This window comes from Caretta caretta, chromosome 3, assembly GCF_965140235.1.
Source record: "Caretta caretta isolate rCarCar2 chromosome 3, rCarCar1.hap1, whole genome shotgun sequence".
NCBI classification, from domain to species: Eukaryota; Metazoa; Chordata; order Testudines; family Cheloniidae; genus Caretta; species Caretta caretta.
Genome location: NC_134208.1, coordinates 110,831,026 through 110,857,362, shown reverse-complemented (window position 1 = coordinate 110,857,362; position 26,337 = coordinate 110,831,026). Strand labels below are relative to the sequence as shown.

At 42.3% G+C, this 26,337-nt stretch overlaps 1 protein-coding gene across 3 annotated transcripts in view; it reads right to left on the bottom strand.

Annotated features, from left to right (window-relative positions):
- Positions 1–26,337, bottom strand: part of UTRN (utrophin) — a 577,632-nt gene that overhangs the window by 20,146 nt on the left and 531,149 nt on the right. For all 3 annotated transcript variants that reach the window (XM_048844328.2, XM_048844327.2, XM_048844330.2), the window contains 3 exons: positions 26,046–26,111; positions 12,119–12,277; positions 11,446–11,689 (listed from right to left, as the gene is read on the bottom strand). In XM_048844328.2, the coding sequence (XP_048700285.2) occupies positions 11,446–11,689; positions 12,119–12,277; positions 26,046–26,111 (469 nt within the window). The remainder of the gene's footprint in view (positions 1–11,445; positions 11,690–12,118; positions 12,278–26,045; positions 26,112–26,337) is intronic.

Sequence of the window (26,337 nt, the reverse complement as noted above, 5' to 3'; positions counted from 1 at the left end):
ACAGCATAAATCAAGGAGCACAAGTCTATATTCAGCGGAGACATAGAAATGCTTTCAGGATCTCCAGGTGTTTTATTATCAAGAAGTTCACAGGCATGGTGGCTGACTGTTGTGTAGTTAAGTCACTTGCCATTCAACTTCAAGCTCAAATCTAACTAGAGAATCCAGATAAAATGAGTTTTTGTTGTTCTTAAAATAGTGAAGACCAAGGTAGTGAGAAAGCTGTCACAGACAATTTCGTACAGCTGCTAGTCTCAACTTGGGAAAAGCCTAGAACTGCTGTGGAACAGAGATTAAAGGTCAAGACAGACTGCTTCTTCTAGAACAAATCTGAGGTCAGTGGCATAGCAGCTGCCTACCTATCTAACAGGTGAACTGAGATTAGTAAGAGAGAGAACATTTGAATTCTCAAAGTTGCTAGAACCCTGGGCTAGTTTTGGTCACCTCATCTTACAGCTGTAACTGTGAACAAAAAGGTGCAGAGAAGGGTAAGGAAGAGGATCAGTGTTATGTCTGGACTTCATACAAAGCAATACTATAGCAATCAACACTTTCAAATTTCACATACAGATAAACTGAATTAAGCCTGGTGAGAGATTACAAAACCAAGATTAATTAGGATAGAAAGGAGATCTTGAGGGATTTAGAGGTAGTGGTGAAAACAGATTATTTCCTCTTAATTATGCCATTTCACAGCATGAGAACAAGGAGCTTGCTTGGTGAATTCAACGGCAGTTAAATTTAAAACAAATAAAAGGAGATGCTACTGTACTCCACATAGTCTGTAGTCAGCCTACGGAATTCATTGCCACAGGAGGTGAGAATCAAATATTGCAGCTGGATTTTAAAACAAGCCTGTATAATTTTATAACCAGTAACATTTCATGCATGCACACTTTAATAAGGGTGGCTATGCCAAAAAGGATCATCAAATCTCACACTTCAAATGATTGTTGCAGAGGGCAAGAAAGAATCTAGGACTACACAACTGGCCAGATAAATTATTTTGCCTTCTCTGAAGAATCAGATACTAGAAACAGCATACCAGGCTTGATCCAGTATATATGTAAGTAAATCAATCCATCCATATAGCTCCTTCAACCTGAGGATCTCAGTTTTTTTTTAAAAATATCATATCATCCCCATTTTGCTGATACCGAAACTGAAAGTGTCTTGCCCAAGACTACACAATGGGTCAGTGTCAGAGCTGAGAACCCAGGAGTCCTGACTCCCAGTAAATGCTCTACCTACTAGAGCTCACTAGCATAACACTAAGCAGTCTACTTTCTCCCATGTCAACCACACACACACGTATCACAGAAAAGTTCAGGCACACATTCAAAACGAGGCAGGCAGCAACATTATACCAAATGAGATAAGAAAATAGGCCGAGACTTTCCCCTGCACTGGGGCTGCTTTGTGCCATGTTGCTGGACAAATAAAATCCAGAAAAAACAAAAGTAGTATGAGCATGTGCGCATTTTGCTCCCCAATCCAAAATCATTTTAATCTACAAACAAATAAAGAGAGGAGGTGCAGGCAGGCTCTTCTCCAGAGAACTCTGAAATTCTGAAGCAATTTTCTACATTTTAGTAGACACTTCAAAATAGATTTTGAACAACCTCTCTATGTCCCATGCAACTGTCTTCCCTCAAGAGGAAGCTGGCAGTGTTTAGAGGCTAGGAAGTGTATAAGAAACTCTCTCTTCTTCCCTTGTCAGCTGCTGTTGCTTTTCCATCCACTGGTGGGAAAGAAAAGGAGCCACAGGAAAAGTCAGCCAGGCATCAGCTTCCTTGTCCTGCACTCACCTCAGATTTCTTTGCTAGGTACATCCTTACTCCACTAGTCGGAGAATGAGGGAAGTTAGCTCTCTGCTTTTTGGCAAAAAGAGGGGGAGCTGTACTCTACCCCTGCTCCTCCTTATGGTCTAATCCTGTGCCTACTGAAGTAACTGGCAAGCTCCCATTGACTTCAATAGTGCAGAATCAGGTCCCATATGAAACCTCTGTTCAATAGATTAGTCAAGTAGGAAAGAATCACCACACATCTGTAAAGTACAGATTTGTAATGTCCCTAGTAACAGGGTCTTGTTTTTGAGTGCAGGACTGGCTCGAGGCACCAGCAAAGCAAGCAGGTGCTTAGGGTGGCACATTTCCAGGGGCGGCATCCGGCCACCCTTTTTTGCGGGGGGCAGTTGCACTCTTGGAGCTGCGCCACTTAGACGGGGCGAGGGCGCCGCACCCCTGGCCTCAGTGGGAAGGGGAAGCCCCAGCCCCGGGATGCTGAGCTGCCAGGGCCCAGCCGCTACCTGGGGAGGAGAGGGCGAGTCCGGCCGGGGCTGCGCCACCGCATCTGCGCACTGGCTGCTGCGCTGCCTTGTGCCACCCCTTATATCGGGGCTTGTCGGCGCGGCCGGGCGGGGGAGGAGGGAAAGCCCCTGCAGGCGCTGGGAGAAGGTGACGTCACTCCCTCCGCTTCCAGCGCTGCCTGTGAGCCCCAGGCCCAGCTGAGCTTGGGGCGGCAAAAAACCTAGAGCCTGTTTGTGTGGCATGGAACCTGTAGTTTCTAAAGGAGATGAAGACGGAAAAGAAAATAACTTTTTTATGTCTCCTCTTTACAATTAACATGTCGGTGTCAAAACTGTCACATGCCAGTTCTGTTTCATCTCCATGTTTGGCACTATAATCAAACAGACAGACAAACATGACAGTGTGTGTGTATATGAGAGAGTGCATGCATATGTCTGCTATGTTTGTTCCCTAAAGAATTTCCTTCAACACTCTCAAATACAGATCAGACTGTTATGGCAGGACAGTTTTTAAGTTTTACTAGTTTGCTCCCCACACATCTGTACGTAGAGACACCCACTCTGCATCTACTGAAGAAAGACGTACCAGTGCTTTTAGATTCATTGACAGGTTATTATCCCAAACAACGATCATGAGGTTACCCACTGTAACTAGGCAGCTGAGTGAGAAAAGACGGTCTTGCAGCTGACAGAAGACAGGAACAAACAGATGATGAGAAATGCCAGTGATGGCAAAAAAATTACTGTAAATAGGACAGTATTTTCAGACTAATACTAGTGATTATTATAAAGAAACATTGTGACAATCAGCTAACCATCCATCTCATCAGTGATGAAAAATGATCTCTTAAATCACATATCTTTAAAACAGATTTCTTTAAGGAAGTCAATAAAATTAAAGAAAAAGCAATAAATAAAATTTATTTGGACTTTCAAAAAGCTTTGATAAAATCCCTCACAAGAAAAGAAAGAAAGGACAGCGTTGAAGGTAAAGGTTTGTCATGGATTAGAAATTGGCTAAGAGACAGAAAACAAAGTAGGAATAAATGGTCAGTATGGAAGAAGGTTAATAGTGGGGTGTCCCAAGGATCCACACTAGGACCAGTGGTGAAGATAAATGCATTAATGATCTTTCATATAAAATAAAGCAAAGAAATGCACCCTTGAAAGTACAACTGGAATTATTCATAAACACTGATGTGCTCTAAGTGAATCACTGAGGAAAAAGACCAAGGTGTAATTGTAGACAACTCACTAAAAACATCTGTTTAGTGTGTAGTAGTGGGTAAAAAAGCAAACAAGATATTAGGCGTGTACTTAGAAAGGCATACCAAAAACTATGGAGAATGTTATGTAAACCAGCGGTACACCCGCTCCTTGAATATGGCACTCAGTTTCTGACCACCCCACCTCAAGAAGGGTAGAGCAGAAATAGAAATGGCCTGGAAAAGGGCAGCCACAATGATTAGAAGCATCAAATAGCTCCCATATGAAGACAAAGGAAAATTAGAGCTGTTTATGTCAGAGAAGAGGCGACATGATAGATGAGTTTAAAATAATGAAATGTAGAGTGAAGGTGAATTGTGCTCTTCCATTTACCCAGTCAGAAAGAACCAGGGGACACTCAATAAAATTAAAAGGCAAAGCTGCTACAATTTTTTTTTTTTTTTGCACAACACAGAATTCACCTTAACTGCCAAATGATATTATTGAGAAAAAGAGCTTATGAGGATTCCAAAAGGATTACACAATTATATATACACACAATAAGAATATCCACAGTTATATTGGATGGAATAAAGAGTTTTAAGGAATGTAAACCCTCATACTTTAGGATGCAGGCTAATTATTAACTATCTGCAGTTCAACAGAAACTTCCCTGATGAGCATGTTACTGCACAACCACCTTTCAAGGAGGTTTTAAAAACCTTCCCCTGAAGCACCAGGTAATGGCTACTGTCATCTCAAGATACTGGACTAGATGGACCACAGATAGGAAGAAACGGTTACTCACCTCCTTGTAACTGTTTCCTTCGAGATGTGTTGCTCATATCCATTCCAAATAGGTGTGTGCGTGCCACGTGCACAGTCGTCGGAAAGTTTTTCCCCTAGCAGCACCCACCGGGTCAGTTGTGGAACCCCCTGGAGTGGCGCCTCTATGGCACTCAATAAATGACCCTGCCGACCTGGTGCTTCCTCAGTTCTTTCTTGCCAGCTACTCCGACAGAGGGAAAGGTGCATGGGTCTGGAATGAATATGAGCAACACATCTCGAAGAATGACAGACAGTGAGAAGGTGAGTAACTGTTTTTTCTTCTTCGAGTGCTTGCTCATATCAATTCCAGTTAGGTGACTCCCAAGCCCTACCTCGGAGGTGGGGTCATAATTATGGAACAACAGATTGGAGCACTGCTCTGCTGAAGGCTGCATCATCTCTAGCATGCTGGGTTACGGCATAGAGAGCGGCAAATGTGTGCACAGAGGACCAAGCTTCCGCCCTACAGATTTCCTGAATTGGCACGTGGGCCAGGAACATTGTCAATGAGGCCTGCGCCCTCGTGTAATGGGCCATGGAAAGCCGGGGCTGGAACGTTGGTTAATTCATAGCAGGTGCGGATGCAGGAGGTAATCCACAATGAGATCCTCTAGGACAAGATCGGGAGACCTTTCATACGTCTGCTACCACCACGAATAGCTAGTTCGACTTTTGGAACAGCTTTGTGCGTTAGATGTAAAAAGCAAGCACTCATCGAACATTCTGAGAGTGGAGCCATTGCTCTTGGCTGGTCACATGAGGTTTAGAGTAAAACACCAGCAGAAAAATGCCCTGGTTGGAGTGAAATTGGGACACATTTGGAAGGAAAGGCGGGTGAGGCCTGAGCTGCACCTTGTCCTTGAAGAAGACTGTGTATGGAAGATCAGAGGTGAGGGCCCTGAGCTCCGAGACCCTCCTTGCCGAAGGAAGGAGGAGGAAGGCGTCTGCAAGGGAGCCCTGGCTCTGGAAGGAGCAGAGCCTCGGGCACTTCCTGTTGCTCTGAGTGGTGAAGAGATCGATATGGGGAGTTTCCCACCTCTGGAAGATGGTGAAGATGACACCTGGCCAGATGGACCACTCGTGGTTGTGGAAAGATCAGCTGAGGTAGAACGATAACTCGTTCTGTGATCCTGGGAAATACGTCTCCTCCAAATGAATAGTGGGGGCTATGCAGAACTCCCACAGCTGGAGGGCTTCCCAACAGAGGGGAGAGGAATGGGCGCGACCCTGCTTGTTTATGCAAAACATTGCAGTTGTGGTGTCCATCCTGACTCCCGCACATTGACCACTCAAGTGGACCTGGAAGGTCTGGCACGCTAATTGAACCACTCTCAGCTCCTTGAAGTTGATGTGGAGCGAGAGCTCATCTTGAGACCAGAGGCCCGGCATCTGAAGGTCCCCCAGGTGTACGCCCCACTCCCACGCCAACATGTCTGTTACCAGGGACGTGTCTTGTTGGTTGAACTACCAGCCCATGGACTGGAGGACATGACCTGGAAGAGTGACCACAGAGTCCAGACTGTTGCATCCCGGGCAGTACGGTGACGCAAGCCAAATTTGGAGAGGTCTGAGATGCATCCTGGCATGCTGTACCACATATGTACAAGATGCCACGTGATCGAGTAGTCTTAGGCAGGCCCTTGCTGTGGTGGTAGGGTACCATCAGAGACCTTAAATGGAGTCTGAGATAGTTAGAAAATGGGTCTTCAGCAGCAATGCTCTGGCACAACCTGAGTCCCGCACTGCCCTGAGAAACTCTACCCTTTGAGTTGGTATCAGGGTCAACTTGCTCTTGTTAAGAAGAAGGCTCTACCTGATGAGCGTGGATACATATCTGTACTTCTACCTGGTCCCTGCAGTACCCCCGGAGCAGCCAGTTGTTGAGTTACCTGCCTCCAGCGAAGGAAGTCGGCAATGACTGATATGCACTTGGTCACTACCCGAGGAGCTGTGGACAGGCCAAAGAGGAAAACTGTAAACTGGAAGTGGTTGTTATTGACCACAAAACTGAGGTATCGTCTGAGAACAGGATGAATGGATATATGAAAGTGTGTGTCCTGGAGACTGAAGGCGGCAAAACTGTCTCCCAGATCCAGAGAGGGGATGATCGAGTTCAGGGAGACCATGCGGATCTTCAGCTTCACCATGAATCTGTTGAGACCCCACACGTCTAGAATGGGTCTGAGTCTCCCTTTGGCTTTGGGGATTAGGAAATAACAACCTTTCCCTTTAGCTCCTGAGGAACCTCCTCCATTGCCCCTGCAGCGAGAAGCACCTGCGCCTCCTGGATAAGGAGTTGCTTGTGAGAAGAGTCCCTAAAAATGGATGGGGAAGGGGGAGTGGGAGGGAGGGGAGAAGCAAAATTGGAGAGAATAGTCCACTTTTACCAAGCGAAAACCCAGCAATCTGATGTTATTTGGGACCAAGCACAGTAGAAGTGAGATAGACGGTTCAGAAAACAGGGTTGAGGACCCGGTCCATAGTCTGACACACCGTCCCCAGTTACACCTTCAAAAGGCCTGCTTAGAACCCAAAGAGGTGCACGCCTAGCCCTGAGTGGATGAGGGCTGGGACAGCTTCCGTCTGCCATTTCTACAGCACTTCCTAGAAAAATCCTGCCTAGGACGAGGTTGGTAGGGACATTGAGGAGGTTGTGGTTTAAAATGTTTCTGCTGAGTAGCCGGGGTGTACACTCCTAGCGACTTGAGCGTACCATAGAATCATAGAATATCAGGGTTGGAAGGGACCTCAGGAGGTCATCTAGTCCAACCCCCCTGCTCAAAGCAGGACCAATCCCCAACTAAATCATCCCAGCCAGGGCTTTGTCAAGCCTGACCTTAAAAATATCTAAGGAAGGAGATTCCACCACCTCTCTAGGTAATGCATTCCAGTGTTTCACCACCCTCCTAGTGAAAAAGTTTTTCCTAATATCCAACCTAAACCTCCCCCACTGCAACTTGAGACCATTACTCCTTGTTCTGTCATCAGCTACCACTGAGAACAGTCTAGAGCCATCCTCTTTGGAACCCCCTTTCAGGTAGTTGAAAGCAGCTATCAAATCCCCCCTCATTCTTCCCTTCCACAGACTAAACAATCCCAGTTCCCTCAGCCTCTCCTCAAAAGTCATGTGTTCCAGTCCCCTAATAATTTTTGTTGCCCTCCGCTGGACTCTTTCCAATTTTTCCACATCCTTCTTGTAGTGTGGGGCCCAAAACTGGACACAGTACTCCAGATGAGGCCTCACCAATGTCGAATAGAGGGGAATGATCACGTCCCTCGATCTGCTGACAATGCCCCTACATATACATCCCAAAATGCCATTGGCCTTCTTGGCAACAAGGGCACACTGTTGACTCATATCCAGCTTCTGGTCCACTGTAACCCCTAGGTCCTTTTCTGCAGAACTGCTGCCAAGCCATTCGGTCCCAAGTCTGTAGTGGTGCATGGGATTCTTCCGTCCTTAGTGCAGGACTCTGCACTTGTCCTTGTTGAACCCCATCAGATTTCTTTTGGCCCAATCCTCTAATTTCTCTAGGGCCCTCTGTATCCTATCCCTACCCTCCAGAGTATCTACCTCTCCTCCCAGTTTATTGTCATCTGCAAACTTGCTGAGGGTGCAATCCACACCATCCTCCAGATCATTTATGAAAATATTGAACAAAAACGGCCCGAGGACCGACCCTTGGGGCACTCCACTTGATACTGGCTGCGAACTAGACATGGAACCACTGATCACTACCAATTGAGCCCAACGATCTAGCCAACTTTCTATCCACCTTCTAGTCCATTCATTCAATCCATACTTTTTTAACTTGCTGGCAAGAATACTGTGGGAGACCGTGTCAAAAGCTTTGCTAAAGTCAAGGAACAACACGTCCACCGCTTTCCCCTCATCCACTGAGCCAGTTATCTCATCATAGAAGGCAATTAGATTAGTCAGGCATGACTTGCCCTTGGTGAATCCATGCTGACTGTTCCTGATCACTTTCCTCTCCTCTAAGCGCTTCAGAATTGATTCCTTGAGGACCATGATTTTTCCAGGGACTGAGGTAAGGCTGACTGGCCTGTAGTTCCCAGGATCCTCCTCCTTCCCTTTTTTAAAGATGGGCACTACATTAGCCTTTTTCCAGTCGTCAGGGACTTCCCCTGATCGCCATGAGTTTTCAAAGATAATGGCCAATGGCTCTGCAATCACATCCGCCAACTGCTTTAGCACTCTCGGATGCAGCGCATCCGGCCCCATGGACTTGTGCTCGTCCAACTTTTCTAAATAGTCCCGAACCACTTCTTTCTCCACAGAGGGCTGGTCACCTCCTCCCCATGCTGTGCTGCCCAGTGCAGTAGTCTGGGAGCTGACCTTGTTCGTGAAGACAGAGGCAAAAAAAGCATTGAGTACATTAGCTTTTTCCACATCCTGTCACTAGGTTGTCTCCCTCATTCAGTAAGGGGCCCACACTTTCCTTGACTTTCTTCTTGTTGCTAACATACCTGAAGAAACCCTTCTTGTTACCCTTAACATCTCTTGCTTAACATGTCTTGTACCCCTTGAGTCTTTTAGGCTATGCAGCCTGGAGTCAGTTTGGGCTGCAAATAATCCCGCCCCATCAAAGGGCAGGTCCTGGAGGGTCTGCTGAACCTCAGGTGGCAGATCTGCGGCATGCAGTCATGAGCGTCTCCTCATGGCTATACTGGAGGACAAGGTGCACACCACTGAGTCTGCAGCATCCAGTGAGGACTGTAAAGAGGTCCATGCTACTGCCTTGCCCTCCTCAACAATAGTCCCAAACTCCTTCCTGGATTCTGAGGGTAACAGTTCCCTATATTTTTGCATGGTGTTCCAGAAGTTGAAGCTGTATCTGCTCAGGATGCCTGCTGATTAGCAATCCTGGAGCTGTAAGCCTCTGGTAGAATAGACCTTCCTGCTGCAAAGGTTGAGACCTTGACCGGTGCCAAGAACGGTACTTCTCCCAAGACAGGGATCTGTGCCAGGATGGTGAGCAGTGTCGCTAGTCCGACCGGTGCTGCGAGTCCAAGCGGCGTGGTGAGATGGATCAGTGCCGCGACTCAGAGTGGTGCCTTCTTGTCGATACCGGAGAGCGGTGCCTTGGAAATGCAGGCGGATGCAACATCGCTGGCTTGCCTTGGGATGGTGCTGCCTTTGGTGGCGCTGGAGGCTTGTCACGGAGAGCCGGGTACTGCGGTGCCATCATGGCAGTGAGATCCCTCAAGGCTTCAAAGGTGCCTGGGGTGGATGGTAGCCCCATCTCTTCCACCACATGGCTTGGGGAGTCCAATGGCACCGGATTCAACGGTCCCCTTTGTGGGGCTGAAGTCGACAGTGCTGGCTTCAAAGCTCTCGGCGCTGGGACCTCCTCCCTGGGACGCGCTCCATTGGCCAGCTCTGAAGGAGTGGGTCTTGAAGGTGGAGATCCGCTCCTAACCTGCTTCCATGTCGCCAGGGTATGGGACAGTTCCCACCGACTTCGCTGCTGGGGAGTGGCGGTGCCGCGGGTTTCTGAGCCCAGCATCTTTCCGCAGTGCTGCTTCTGCCACGGATGCTGGAGCGCTCTGCACGGATGAACTCTGTGCCGGGTCTTGCCGTGCCGAGGCGGATTGCGGTCTCAGTGCCACCTCCAGAAGGAGCTGCTTTAAATGGAAGTCCGGCTCCTTTTCTGTTCTAAGGCGAAACCCTTTACAAATCCTGCATCTATTGGCTTGGTGCACCTCCCCCAGACACTTTAGACAAGCGTTGTGGAGGTCACCCATTGGCATGGGCTTATTGCAGGACTTGCAGGGTTTGAACCCTTGGGACCAAGGCCTGCCCTGAGTCCGCAAGGGGAGACTACCTGCAGAGATGAGAGAGTAGCTCAGTCTTTGGAACTGTTTATTTCTTGACCTTTCTTCCAGGACTGTCAACAAGGGTATGAATTAGTTCTTAGGTGTTAATAGAATAGAATAGAATAGAATAGAATGCCAAGTGTGATGTCCGTTTGATCTGATATGTCCAACAGGTTCATTCGGAACTGGACTAAGACCACACACTTGGCCCACCTGTGTCAGGGAATATTTGTCACATTGAACTAGGATTGATCAGAACTGGTGATCTAGAAGGCAAAAGTGATGTACCATCTCTGCAAATTTCTCAAGTTCCCAGATCCAAAACAGTGCAATCAAAACAATGCTTAAAAGCCAGCTTTTTCTGTACCTAAACAAGACTGTCAAAAAAACCACCCCATAGTTATTGGCACTTTCAAGAAAGAGGTAGGTTTCTCTACTGCAACTTTCAGTTGTAGCTACACCATCATTTTACTGCACATCCCAGATGTATATATGTGTTACTCAAAAGACTTGGTAAAGGAATTGTCTAGTTTTCCCCACTTTCCTTAGGAATTAATTTCTTCACTGCCTGCGAGACAAACCTCTTCGTCCTCTCTATCATCATAATTCTGAGCAATGGTGCAGTGCCCAACTTTAAAAGCCAGACCAAGCTTTTGGGGAAGGAGTGATAAGGAGCAGAGAGATATGGGCGAGGCAGGTATATTGTGTGGCTGGGCCCACTGGCTGAAGAGGGAGATGGATTTTTTTCCTCACTTTTTTATTTGTTTTGAGAAAATTGCTGCACTTATTTTTGTTATTTAAGTAGTTCTGAAATTTTCATAGATGTCAAAAGTGCCTTGAGCTCTTGGAAGGAAGGAAGGAAGGAAGGAAGAAAGGAAGAACGCCAGCCATATTATTAGCATGCTGAACATGCCGGATGATTATTTGGTTATTGGCAGGAGGGTGCCAAAACTGGCAGTTTTAGGGATAGAAAATGTTTTAATTGCCCCATGTGACAGGTTTTATCAATGGGGGATTTTTGAAGCATCATTTTGCTTCAAATTTTGTTTTTTGCTATCGCAAATATATTTATAACTGAAGGTAGAAAAATACACACCCTTTTCCAGACCATCAATAAAACTGAAGGCAACAGAGTAAGCTAATAAAGAGAGAAATGTCCACAAAACATTTAATGCATTTGCATTGAATGCAAAAAAATTCAACGCTGACATGAATGCCGTCTCACAAGCATGAAAGTTGACGGAGGGCGCCACTACTTATTGTACCTGCTCAAGCAGCTGCCGTAGCCGGTGAAGCTGAGATTCCAGCTGTTTATTGTGATCTTCCAATATTTGCATTCTGGCCTCCAAACGACCTTTGTGCTGCCTTAGGAGTTTGGCCTCAGCAATGAGCTCAGCATCTTCAGAAGTGTGCTGGGGCGATACAATGGAGTCTGGGGGGGAGGCAAGAGGGTTTATTCCTCTCCGAAGATGTTGTTCCTTTAGCTGCTCATATTCCACCTGGAGACTCCTAGTACAATTATAAAGAGAAAAAGGAGATTACATTTCATAGCAGCATACATGACAACATAATTTAATATATTTCCCCTAATTCAGTGCATCTTTTCATTATCTATATCTTTGGAGCCTAAGTACCTTATACCAAGATAAAGTCTAGGCTCCCAGTGTATGATAAATTAGACAGCTGCAGCACAAACTAGGAGGAGTGAAATTGCTACTTTGTTAGACTGTCTGATCACAGGCCCAGCAACTTAACTTACAAAGGGCCATTGTGAAGAGCTAAAACTCCGATCAGGTTTTCACCAGAAACTGAGACTTCAGTGCCCATTTCAGTTCCTTTTCTCATTTTGTCCAAACAATGATTATGCAGTGTGTGTGCACGATTAAAACAGAGTTAATGAAATGCCAGTTCAGACGCTGCACTGGAAGATTACAAAACCTTTGCTCTTCCTCGAGGTTGGCAATGATGCGCTCCAACTCTCCCCGTTCTTCCTTTTCCACTGACTTCAGGATTTGGGCAGGACTCTGCGGTTGACTCACAGGCGACTCTCCTCCCAGAGTTTGACAGTACTGCTGGATGAGGGCATGTTCATCCTCTCTAGAATAACAAAGCAACACAGATGGAAACAGCTCATGTAAATGTACTTGATACCACTGGAAGTATAAATTAGCCAATGATCTAACAGCTTTGCTAAGTTTGTCTTTTTAAAAAAGGCTGGCACGGAGGTAAGTTGGTCTCCAAGAGTTTGGGACACAGCTGTCAGTTATGTGTGGGTGAACTATACATATCCATATTTTTTCTGACTTGCTCCCGGCATAAATATCCTGCAGGATTAAAAAATCCACATGAAAAAGAAAGATGTTCTGTATTAGTGTAAAGCCAGTTTAATTTAAATGCACATACACAGCGCAATGGCTGGTGATACTTCTAAAAGAAGCAAACAAAAAAAGAATCAACTACTCCTTGATGTCTTTTGCAGCAGTTGTGTATTTTAACAACACACACCTGACATCTAGTGTACTTTGAGAGATGGGAGAGAAAATGCTAGACATATGTTTCACATGCTCAATATCCTAGTAAAAATTATAGATGGGAATATTCACAGATATCTTAGCATGGTCATAGATCAGAGATACAGAAAGAACTGTGTGCTTAGCAAAGTGGAATGGTTGTGGCATTAAAGAGGAAACATGTTATGCTTATAAAATATTCTGTGAAGTTTTTATAAGCATAACAAACACAAGTTACAAATTGGTCTTTTCGCCCATTTCTTAAGATTGTGGTTCTCACATAGGCAACATACTCAGGTTCTTTGAGGGAGGTAGCTAGATCCTTCTGGCTAGAGCAGAAATTATCTTGTGGTAGGCGGTATGGAGGACCTGAGGGATCCAGTAATGGCTATTACTATTTGGCTGAACCTGCTTTTCTAGATGCATCATCCTTCCCCCCACTTCTAAGTCTATTAAATAATCCTGCTTTTTCTCCCTAATAATCTTCAGATGGATAGGAGGTAGAAGATAGACTCTAAATTCATTCTCTTCTTTAAAGAGAAACTGCTGAACCACAAAAAACTTGAATGCTAGAGAACTTTCTCGATAAATTCCAATCTTTACACATTGGCTTACAAACAAAAGCTGTAATACTTCCTTCTGTACAGCATCTATCAGACCAACTGTACCCCAAAATGCTCTAGAATTAAAGAATGAATAATCACACAGGGAGAAACACATTAACAGCTACAGATATGTTTTGAGATAACATCTGGGAAAGTGAAAGAGTGAGTGAAAGACAGAGAGATGGAAAGAAAATTCTAGATGGGAACTAATCACAGAGGAGAGAGTCCCTACACCAGATGTCCTGAGAATGTGGGAGGGTACAGCGCTAGATGCTGAATAGGGAGAAGAAAGGGAAGGGACAGGGAACAAGAGAGGACAAGACTTGTGAGGTAGGCTGAATCTAATCTGACAGGGGATGGAAAGAGGGCTGTTTTGACACTACGGGTGAAAGCCTAGTCCATTGAAGTCAATGAGTATTTTGCCACTACAGTGGGGCCTAGGATTTCACACTAGGAGGACAGTTTGGAATCAGTAGAGGGTGTTCTTTCTTTCTTTGTTTTGGTGTTTTTCCATAAGGATGGGAGTGGTACAGCTATTTTACATGGGAGAAAATGGTTAACAGCAAAAAGATATGATGAAAGTTCTGTGTGTGGAAATAAAAACCAATTCCTCTAAAAATAATCCATAATTCAGAAAGATAAAAAGACTAAACCATAAACTATTTATTATTGAATGTATAGCCATCTCTTTCCTTAATTCATGTCTTCAACACTCTTTCATTTAAAGGTTACATTTTAGACATTTATTAGGAATAATAAATTCTTTGCCATTTTTGATTGAAACAATTACAATTCACCCAGCATAACTACGGCTGAGAGAACTCTAATGCTAACATCTGTCTTAGGCTATTACAAAAAAACCTCTGCAAAATGCTCCTAGTATTGACCTCTGTCTTCCCAAAGAGGGAAGTCCTTGTCCCACTCAGACACCTATTTTGGAATAAACTTACTGGAAGTCTTTTCATGAAATAATAAAAATACTAATTGGAGTTAAAACAGATATTTGCTGTTCTGAGGAACTTGGAAGTGATTTATTTTCTTAAAAATGAACATACAACGTTGTTGGGTCTAATTTAGACAAACAGTAGCATCCTGCTACACAAACTATTTCTCATCAACAACGTTTATCTCTTGTTATGAGTTTTTCGTCAATGAACTAACCCATAACTCCTTGATCCAACTAATGGTGCAATGGACATAACCAAAAGTAACCTGAGCCAATGCCCTATACTGGACATACTTAAAATGACAACTGGTTATTTGGAAAATATTTATTTTTGATATCAAATATAATGGAACATTTAAAGAGACCTTTTTTTAATAGAATATGGCCAATAAGCAACACACACTTATGTAATACCATTCATCCCAAAACATTCAAATGTACAGTCACATTTTAATTATTTGAAAAAATAGCTGCTTAGAAGCAGACTCCTTTGATGAGAGACAAACCACAGTTGTGGTGGTTGGTAACCAAGAGGAATTAAACACTCATATATGTGAATTACAAGCCATCTTTATGGATGGCAATGACTTCTCAAAGATACATCAAGTCATCATCATGAAGGGCATTCTCTATTCTCACAAATGCATTTAGGTAATGTATATAAGCCCTAATGAGAATTATGAACATAAACTGAGTGTGTATGTATGTTAAACCTTCTTTAACTGGGTACACTGCTGAGGCAAGGATGTTTCCTGATAGCTCACTGCATACACAGCAAAATCTGTGCAAAAGACCACTGCTATTAGGTAACCTCCTAGAGACAGTGCCAAAATATCCACAAATGTATGCAGTAGTTTTCTGCTCTTTATTAGAGGATCACTTCTACTAAGTGACTGGTGTAAGCTCATTGAGTATTTGCTTCCGGCACGTCTTCCTGTACACTAGTTCCTATGTTAGAGTAAAATGGAAATATCTCCAATATTTCTCTGCTTGAGTATAAGTAAACTACTCACTATAAGCTGTTACGTGGGCTTCTGCTTCTTGACTCTAGCTGGATTTACTTGTCATTTAGGTATGAAAGTTTGGGGTTTTTATCAAATACTTATGTTAAGTAACCCAAAGTGAAAAACCACCAATTCCACCTATATCATGTGACAGTCCTGTCAATTGTTTCAATTCATGCTGTTTCAGTCCACATGCATTCATTTATGTTACAAGAATTAAAAACAGAATAGAGATGAGAAGCTCCTTCCTCTATGCTCCTGTTTTGTGTAATAATCTCTCAACTGGTGCAGGGATGCCTCAGAGCTCCTGGACACTGGGCAGTGGGGCCCCCAGGAGCTCCTTGCCATCGCGGATGGACCCCACAGCTCCCAGCTGTTGTGGGCGGCAGGGCAGCAGGGATGTCCCGGAACTTGGAGCAGCCATGGGCGGTGGCGGTGCCCTGAGCTTGGACCCATGGGCAGTGGGGGGAAGCCGCAAGCTCAGAGCCGGGCCCTTCGGGTTGGTGTGAGGACCCCACAGTTCTCCATTTTGTCATGCATATTTTTAGTAAAAGTCACGAATAGGTCACGGGGTCCAGTGAATTCTTCTTTATTGCCTGTGACCTGTCTGACTTTTACTAAAAATATGCATGACAAAATCTTAGCCTTATTGATGAACACTGTTGGCAGGGGTAGAAAAAGATCAATGTGCAGGTTGTTTTTTCATTTTTCTTATACCTACAAAAACAAGCCCCTTTGTCCTTTCTTCTCCCAGCTACTTTCATATCTCAGTGAAACTCATAATTGCTTCTTTTCCAATAACCTAGTTACAAACTAAAGGCCTGATTCAAAGACCAGTGGGAATCTTTTTATTGACCTCAATGGACTTTGGAGCAGATCCTAAAACATTAGTGAAAAACTGCAGTAGCTTGCCCATGTTCTTCCTTTATCCACCTTAAAAATATTCTCCAGTTATAACTAAGATTATTGCTTAAGTGTATTTCAAGGGAAATTATGATGTTGCATAAAGCCCTAGAATATTTGTAGGGCTTCATAGAATAGAATCATAGAATATTAGGGTTGGAAGAGACCTCAGGAGGTCATCTAGTCCAATTCCCTGCTCAAAGCAGGACCAACACCAACTAAATCATCCCAGCCAAGGTTTTGTCAAGCCGGGCCTTAAAAACCTCTATGGATGGAGGTTCCACCACCTTCCTAGGTAACCCAGTCCAGTGCTTCACCACCCTCCTAGTGAAATAGTGTTTCCTAATATCCAACCTAGACTTCCTGCACTGTAACTTGAGACCATTGCTTCTTGTTCTGTCATCTGCGACCACTGAGAACAGCCTAGCTCCATCCTCTTTGGAACCCCCCTTCACTCTTCTCTTCTGCAGACTAAATAACCCTGGTTTCCTCAGCCTCTCCTCGTAAGTCATGTGCCCCAGCCCCCTAATCATTTTCATTGCCCTCCGCTGGACTCTCTCCAATTTGTCCACATCCCTTCTGTAGTTGGGGGACCAAAACTGTACTCCACGTGTAGCCTCACCAGTGCCGAACAGCGGGGAATAATCACTTCCCTTAATCTGCTGGCAATGCTCCTACTAATGCAGCCCAATATGCCATTGGCCTTCTTGGCAACAAGGGCACACTGCTGACTCATATCCAGCTTCTTGTTCACTGTAATCCCCAAGTCCTTTACTCCAGAACTGCCGCTTAGCCAGTTGGTCCCCAGCCTGTAGCGGTGCATGGGATTCTTCCTTCCTAAGTGCAGGGCTCTGCACTTGTCTCTGTTGAACTTTATCAGATTTCTCTTGGCCCAACCTCCAATGTGTCTAGGTCACTCCGGACCCTATCCCTATACTCCAGCATATCTACCGCTCTCCTCATTTTAATGTCATCTGTGAACTTGCTGAGAGTGCAATTAATAAAGATGTTGAACAAAACCGGCCCCAGGACTGACCCCTGGGACACTCCGCTTGATACCAGCTGCCAACTACACATCAAGCTGTTGATCACTACCCATTGAGCCTGACAATCTAGCCAGCTTTCTATCCACCTTATAGTCCATTCATCCAATCCATACTTTTTTAACTTGCTGGCAAGAATACTGTGGGAGACCGTATCAAAAGCTTTGCTAAAGTCAAGATATATCACATCCACCACTTTCCCCATATCCAGAGAGCCAGTTATCTGATCATAGAAGGCAATCAGGTTGGTCAGGCATGACTTGCCCTTGGTGAATCTATGTTGACTGTTCCTGATCACCTTCCTCTTCTCCAAGTGCTTCAAAATGGAGTCCTTGAGGACCTGCTCCATGATTTTGCCAGGGACTGAAGTGAGGCTGACTGGTCGGTAGTTCCCCAGGTTCTTTTTCCCCCTTTTTAAAATATGGGCACTGTATTTGCCTTTTTCCAATCACCTGGGACCCCCTCCCCCAATCACCACGACTTTTCAAAGATAATGGCCAATGGCTCTGCAATCATACTAGCTAACTCCCTCAGCATCCTTGGATGCATTAGATCTGGACCCATGAACTTGTGCTTCTTAAAATCCTGGAAGCCATACAGAATCACCCCACTCAAAGCGGCATGTTCTTGGACATACTGAGAAATGCTGGCAATTCTAGCCTCACTCTTCAGGTGAGAAGCGAGTGCCACAACACAGCACTGAACCAGACCGAAGAGACAGAACATTGTGAAATCAAGTTTTTTGTTTTTTTTTTAAAAAAGATGGTCTAAAACATTCATTTAACTGATGAGTGCAACTATTTCTTCAGGGCTGTTGTGAACGAATGGCATCATTTTGAAGTGCAGAGACATCCTTATGGTGAGAGAGAGACGTTTTTGTGAAAAGTTCAGGTGATACACGAAGTAAAATATTTCTATTTTGGCTACTTGAATTAGTTTTTAAATAGATACCAAAAAAGCACTGTCTAAATTACAAGTTTATTCATTAAGCACTGACGTCTAAAATAGAACTTTTTTAAAAAGTGCTCCCAAAGCTGAATTCTTATATGTTAAAGTCCTGTTCTGTCATTTCTGGCATGACGTGATAATCTGTGAATTTTTGCATAACATTTATAAGACACTGAAAAATGAAATTTACAAATAATAACGTCTGACAGAACCCTCATGGTACTGCTACTAGCTGCTGTGACTGCAACAGATAAATACAAACTGATAAAAAAAACTACTAATTTTTTTTTTATTTCGAACTCTACAATCATATTCATTCAGGACAGGAGATTTTCTCCCCTTCTCTCTCACTGTGGCTACCTCACATTGAATACAGAGGACAAAGATTGGAAGTATTGATTTGTCCATTATAAGCGGCACATTCTTACAGATAACATTCCTGTTCAATGAACACCAGATAAAGGAAGAAATCTACTTAAGGAAAAGATGAATCTCTGCTATGTATCTCTCCCTCAACCTTCTGTCTGCCTCGCTAAATTATTGGTCTGAAAGGCAGGACCTTGTGTCTGCACTAACAAATCTCATGACAGTAATTAAGATAGATCTATTAGTGGCACCGGAGTTTTAATTCAGGGTTTCATGATGACAGAATGGCCTACAAGACAAGGAAGCAGCAAATGCACTCTGGCAAACAAACATTTTGATATTGCGAATCCATTACACTTTCTTTTCCAGAACTGATAGGGGACGGTAGGCAACAACCTCTAAAAGCAGAGAATCAAAATCAACTCCTCAGCCTTTTTCAGTAGTTATTCCACTGTAGATTTTCAGCTTACTTTGATTCAAAATCAGGATCATGAAGATGGAGAAGTTATAAGACTGCACTGTAGTGTTTAGTGCCTGTGCCATTTAGCAGAATGACAGCACTAAGGTGTAAAAATGGGCTGCAGGAAGGTCAAATTTAAGAGAGGTGCATCTCACGTAACAAGCCATGGAAACCTGCACTTGAAACACGCTATTCTGTGTGTGTGTGTGTGTGGATATCTTTAAATAGGTGTATATAGATTGTATGCATAAGTATATGGAGAATAAGGGGCAAATGGGTGTAGTTTCCCACGTCTTTCAGAGCATTCAGTCTGAGCTCTAAAAAAAGATCAAGTCTTTCTGACAGAATCATTCTGAGCTCTGGTGGATTCTTGATTCTATTTGATTGAGAAAACCAGATAGTAAATTAAATCTTATGCACTAACCTGAACGTGCTGGTGATAATTGTATTTCCCCCTTTGACCTAGCGTTGTTGTGAAAAATAGCAAAATCCTGAAGGTTCAACATCGTTGTCAAAATTTCTCTCTCCCGCTTTCACTTTTGCTTATCTGTTCTTTTCCCAATTTATTGCCAACTGAAATTAATTTCTCTCTCTGACTGGATGGTCTTTAATTTCTTGATTGTCACTAGCTGATTTAGGCACTTTGAGGGAGAACATGGCTGCTGTGCTGCTGAATGTTCAAGGTAAGTTCTAACACGGCACAGTTTTTGGTGGCATGTTCACCAGCATTGGCAGCATAGAAGGTGTGGAGTGAGACTAACAGCAAAGGGATTAATGAGAAATGTATTGTCTGTCGTAGCAGACATATGTGCATATTCTAAATAGATCTCAACCTCTTAGGTATGGTACATGTACAGATTTGATAGAATAGTTATATAGGATAATATAAAAAGTTACTTCTAATTATACATTGTGGCATTTCACAAACATTTAAAAAGTAGAAGAGAAGAAAAAGTTAGTTATGTTAACAAAAATTATCAGTATTTACTGATACAGTACTGAGTTTTGGCCTATTGCTTTATGCAGATCATTACAACTTATTTCATTAATGCTATAGATTAAAATGAGTATAAATTCAAAATAATTATTTTCTCAATAATGTTCATTTTCCATTTACTACACTAAACCAGTGTTTCTCAAACGACATGACCAGGATCTCTGTGAGACACCAGAACATTTGGGGAAAGAGTATGAGGAATATCTTAATCTTTTTCCTCATGATCATTCTGAGTTTAGAGTCAACAAAGGGGAATAATCTATTTTATAAATGAATAGCCATTAGATTTAGCTGTATTTGCTAAAACTAGGGGTGTCAAACGATTAAAAAAATTAATGATTAAAAAAATTAATCACGATTAATTGTGCTGTTAAACAATAGAACATTTACTTAAATATTTTGGATGTTTTCTACATTTTCAAATATATTGAAAATGTATTCAATTACAACACAGAATACAAAATCATTTTGTATTTATTTTTATTACAAATATTTGCACTGTAAAAAACAAAAGAAATAGTATTTTTCAATTCACCTAATAGAAATAACGTAGTGCAATTGCTTTATCATGAAAGTTGAACTTACAAATGTAGAATTATGTACCAAAAAAACCTGTATTCAAAAATAAAACAATGTAAAACTTTAGAGCCTACAAGTCCAATTAGTCCTACATCTTGTTCAGCCAATCGCTCAAACAAACAAATTGGTTTATATTACCAGAAGATAATGCTGCCTGCTTCTTGTTTACAATGGCACCTGAAAGTGAGAACAGGTGTTTGTATGGCATTGTTGTAGATGTGCTAATGATTCATACGTCCCTTGATGCTTCAACCACCATTCCAGAGGACATGCATCCATGCTGATGACGAGTTCTGCGAGCTAACAATCCAAAGAAGTGTGGACTGACACACGTTCGTTTTCATTATCTGAGTCAGATGCCACCAGCAGAAGGTTGATGTTCTTTTTTTGGCAGTTTGGGTTCTGTAGTTTCTGCATCAGAGTGTTGCTCTTTTAAGACTTCTGAAAGCATGCTCCACACCTCGTCCCTCTCAGATTTTGGAAGGCACTTCAGATTCTTAAATCTTGCGTCAAGTGCTGTAGCTATCTGCAGAAATTTCACATTGGTATCTTCGTCGCATTTTGTCAAATTTTTAGTGAAAGTGTTCTTAAAACGAACAACATGTACTGGGTCATCATCCGAGACTGCTATAACATGAAATATATGGCAGAATGCAGGTAAAACAGAGCAGGAGACGTACAATTCTCCCCTGAGGAGTTCAGTCATAAATTTAATGAACGCTTTTTTTTTTTTTTAAATGAGCTTCATCAACATGGAAGCATGTCCTCTGGAACGATGACTGAAGCATGAAGAGACATATGAATCTTTAGCACATCGGTCATGTAAATATCTTGCAATGGCAGCTACAACAGTGCCAAGTGAACGCCTATTCTCACTTTCAGGTGACATTGTAAATAAGAAGTGGGCAGCATTATCTCCCGTAAATGTAAACAAACTTGTTTTGCTTAGCTATGGGCTGAACAAGAAGTAGGACTGAGGCCTGGTCTACACTGGGGGGTGGGGCGGAGGAATCGATCTAAGTTACGCAACTTCAGCTACGTGAACAACATAGCTGAAGTCGACGTACTTAGATCGACTTACAGTGGTGTCTTCACCGCGGTGAGTTGACTGCTGCCACTTCCCCATTGACTCCGCCTGCGCCTCTCGTGGAGCTGGAGTACAGGAGTCGACGGGAGAGTACTCGGGGTTGATTTATCAAGTCTCGAGTAGATGTGATAAATCAACCCCCGCTGGATCGATTGCTTCCCACCAATCCAGCGAGTAGTGTAGACATACCCTAGGTGGACTTGTAGGCGGTAAAGTTTTATGTTGTTTTGTTTTTGAGCGTAGTTATGTAAAAAAAACCCCTACATTTGTAAGTTGCACTTTCATGATAAAGAGATTGCACTACAGTACTCATAGGAGGTGAATTGAAAAATGCTATTTCTTTTAGCATTTTTACAGTGCAAACATTTTTAATTAAAAATTATATTGAGTACTTTGTATTCTGTGTTGTAATTGAAATTGATATATTTGAAAATGTAGAAAAACATCCAAAAATATTTAATAACTTTCAATTCCTATTCTATTGTTTAACAGTGTGATTAATCACGATTAATTTTTTTCATAGAGATTATTTTTTTTTAGTTATTCGCCTGAGTTAACTGCGATTAATTGATAGCCCCAGCTAAAACTAAATTAACCTACAAGAAAAATTAACAGGACCCCCTTGTTCAAATGTTTAGAACATTCTTCCAGAATTAATGTAGCAAAGGCTATGAAGGAAAAAAAATTCTCCTTTTCTTTAACATATTTACATCAGGAAGGTCCTAATATTTTGCTTGATTTAGACACATTTTGGACACTCTGCATTGGACACTTTCCATGCTTATGTGCTGGCCGCCCTTCCCGCAGCCCCCATTGGCCTGGAGTGGCGAACCACGGCCAGTGGTAGCCGTGATCAGCTGAACCTGCGGACGCGGCAGGTAAACAAACCGGTCCAGCTTGCCAGGGGCTTTCCCTGAACAAGTGGCAGACCGGCTTTGAGAACCACTGCTTTAGAGCATGAAAGTGTGTTAACAAGCTCATTAACAGGGTTCAGCTGACAAGACAGAAGTAGCAACTTTCCAATGTTAAAAGTGACTTTGCCCCTATTACAAGTTTGCAATACACTGAAGGACTCTCAGGGATCAACAAAATAATACCAAATAACAGAGCTCTGATTATGAGCAGTACAGAATTTGATTTACAAATCAGTAATTCTCTCCTGAGGCCCAGCAGAATGCACTAAGATATAGGGATTTTGCCCAGATAGGTTTATATTAGATGAGCCTGAGATTAAAAATTTTGACCTAAATTTCAGCCACCCCATAAAGTTCAGGTTATTCACATCCAGAGATTTCATTTCTGTGGTATGTTGTATCTAAAAAACCTTCAGATGGGCCTGAACCAAAATCCCAGGTATTACAGAAGTTCAGGACCTGAACTGGGATCTGGATCTGAATTTCATAGATGTCTTCTATATCTACAGTGGGCCTGTGACAGGGGCCCATTGATGGTTCACCACTCTGTGTCATCAAGTCTTGTCAAGCATTACATACTTATTATAGCCAACACACTGTTGTCATAATCTGAATCTAAAAGATTTCATGTAAAGTATCATATACAAACTGGTAAGATACTGATACTGATAATCATTGAGTGGTGTATGTATGGGGTATGTACTAAGAGTAATAAATACGTACTAGAATTATGTTCTTAAAATGTGTTTGGAAAGCAATGCACAAGCCCAGTCTGCCTTAGACAAAGAATGTGCATTTGCTTGTCAGGCGGAGACAATGAAGATACATTTACATAGAAGCTAAATAAAGCTAGTAAGCAGGGGAGAAGACAGCATGCTGCCCATGCCCCAGCAGAAGAGAGAAACTTTATCTGGGGAAATGCTACAGAAGAATACATTTCAAAGGTTTACAGGGCTATCCAAAGGGGGTCTGAACTTCAAATGATAAGCAATTGAATCAACTAATTGTATACGATATTCCTGTATTATAAAAGTGTATTCAGTAAACCTGGGACACACTGTTGATTAAAACCATTGTGAAATGTATGCATTAACACTATATAAGGAATTATGGATACTCACTGATATTATGCTTTAAAGTGGGACCAAACACATGGAGAAACAGGTTTTCTCTCAAACAGAAGGGAGGGCAGCTGTCTCCAATGTAAAATTAAGCATTATGGAATCAAAACAATGGAAGCCCTGTTTACATATGAATCAGTGGGGGAGGATGGAAAATCAACAGGAAGAGAAGAACAGCAGGAAAACGTCCTGCTTCTTGGAACAGGGTCAATAAACTTTAGGAGATATAAGCGGAAACAAAGTCATTTTGGTATTCTTCACCTGAAGAGGTAAAGGAACTGAGCAAGGTCCTGGCTAGAGAGTCCAATCAGCTATGTTGGAAAAGAGACTTGGTGAGAAACACTTCTTTGAACAAGAGACGCTACTTTATTAAATCAGATTTTGGTCTTAGAACTATATTTTTACTTTTGTTTGCTCGTGCCCCATTCTATCTTTATTCCTTCTACTTGGTATCACTTAATCCTATGTCCTTTTATTAGATAAACTTGTTTTACTAATAATATAAACCAACACAGTGCTGTGATTGAAATAAGAGAATTTGTCAAATTCCAGCTAAATTAATGAGCTGTTGCTTACTGACTCTTTAAAGAGCAGCAAACTTAACTTCTGTGAGCATTCTGTAAGGGGGCTAGACACGGCAGGGAGACATCTCTGGGGAACTCAGGAGTTGGGGCTTCACTGTTTGTTACCTACAAGGCAAGGTCTGGACTGGCAGAATCCTGAAGAGTTTGCTGGCAGAGCAGACAAGCTAGTATGTCATACAACTTAGCAGTAGCAAAACTTTCACTTGCTGAGGCTCAGAGGAGTAGCAGTAACTCACAATTCTGGGAGCCCCAGCAGACTGTCACAGGGCCAAATCAAAATTTTAAATCAAAACACTTTTCAATTTTGTGGGGGTTATTTATTTAGTTATTGGATCCAATTATTCCAGTTCAAGCACATCTCAAGTAAAGCCTGAAAAATACCTGTAATCAGAACCAGGGCGCAACTGGAAAGAAAGAGTTAGTGTTGCTGCCCTCCTTGACACCTATGGCTCTGCTCTTACAAATACTTAAGCACATGTGTAACTTTTCTCTACAGAATCAGGACCTAAACTTGGAAGTCATCCCAGCATCATAATAGACAGAATTTACTGAATTAACCTTTGTTATGAGGCTTGAGACCAATTTCAGACCCAGGAGTTTTAAACATTCAAAATCTTAGGACAAAAGAGGGGATGAATTACTAATAAAATATTACATGTGCAAATTATGTTTTAAATGTTAGAATACATGGTTTATCTGTCTCGCCATCTTATTAGATTCATTAACTGGGAAATAAACTACTCAACCAAATGTGTAGGCATTTAGCAGCTTTCAATTTTTCCTTTTATGAATACAAGCCAAAAGGCAGTGAGTTTGCAAGTTTTTCAAGTGAACCAAGAAAGGATAGCTCTGCATTCCAGTCACTGATGAACTCACTAGTAAGGAAATATGTGAAAACAGATTTAGTAGCTTAAAAATTGTGAGAGCGAGAATGCACCAAGTGTGCAGGAGTATGGAGAAGACTTCAAGGTAAACTTAAATGTTTCTTTGAAACAAACTTTTTGAAATTTCAAATCACTAATGAAAGTCATACTTAAACTTAATACATGATTAGGTTTTAAAATAATAAATACATTAATTTTAAAAATGAAAGGGCTTTCTACCTAATGAAAATTGAACAACAAAGATCTGTGTTTCCCCTGCAAGAGCTGATAATATCACAAATAGCTAAAAAGAGCCAGGATTTATCTTCCTATGCTTGGACGTTCACAAAGCTCCCAATTTCGGTCTTGGCAAAGACATAAGAAGTTTTTCAGATATTTTTGCTTGACAATGAAAAATTATTCATATTTAATCTATCAGGAATTTGGTATCTTTTTTATTCAGCACATCAGTTCATCTCAATTAAAGCTTTTTATAAGCAAAATATCCCATAACGCTAATAACAATGTGTCTCCGTGTAGATGAGCCAATAGCTGGCAAAATCAATATAATTGTTCTGCACAAGTAACAACACAGTTCTAGCACTGTATATTCCTCTACTGAATAACTTTTTTCTCCTTTAAATTAATGGGCTAAACTAGAATGAATTTATATGTGCCTTTCAGCTGAAATGACCCAATTTCTTGAGGCAGAACCACTTCACTAAATGACACATCAAGCTGAACAAACCCTGCCAATTTATACCATTACTGCTTGGAAGCATAAAATTTATGCAGGCTTTTTTGCGCCCCATTTATTACCTACTTTGATTGGGACTAAAATTCAGCACTGCAACCAATGAAGATTATATTAATTAGACATTTATAATCAAATGAGTTGGCCTTTCCCAGTAGCTCTAATTGCTTGATTTACTTACACACTTCCTGTGGTGGAGCTGCTGTCTGTCAACAAGGAACCATTGGTCCTTTCCATTTGTGCCAGCCTGAAAGAAAAGAGAAATGTGACTTTGGGAGACCATGCAGAGAAAACAGACTGGGATCATTCTATTTGGGAGTGTTTCAGATATGCCAATTCTTGAAGTTGATGAGGGTTGAACCCCTAAACTGCTGGTAGTTCACAGAAAAGGCAATGTGGATGGATGGATGGATGGATAACAAAAACACACTAATAACTAAGGTGTTCCAAGTATTTTAACAAAACTAGAAAAT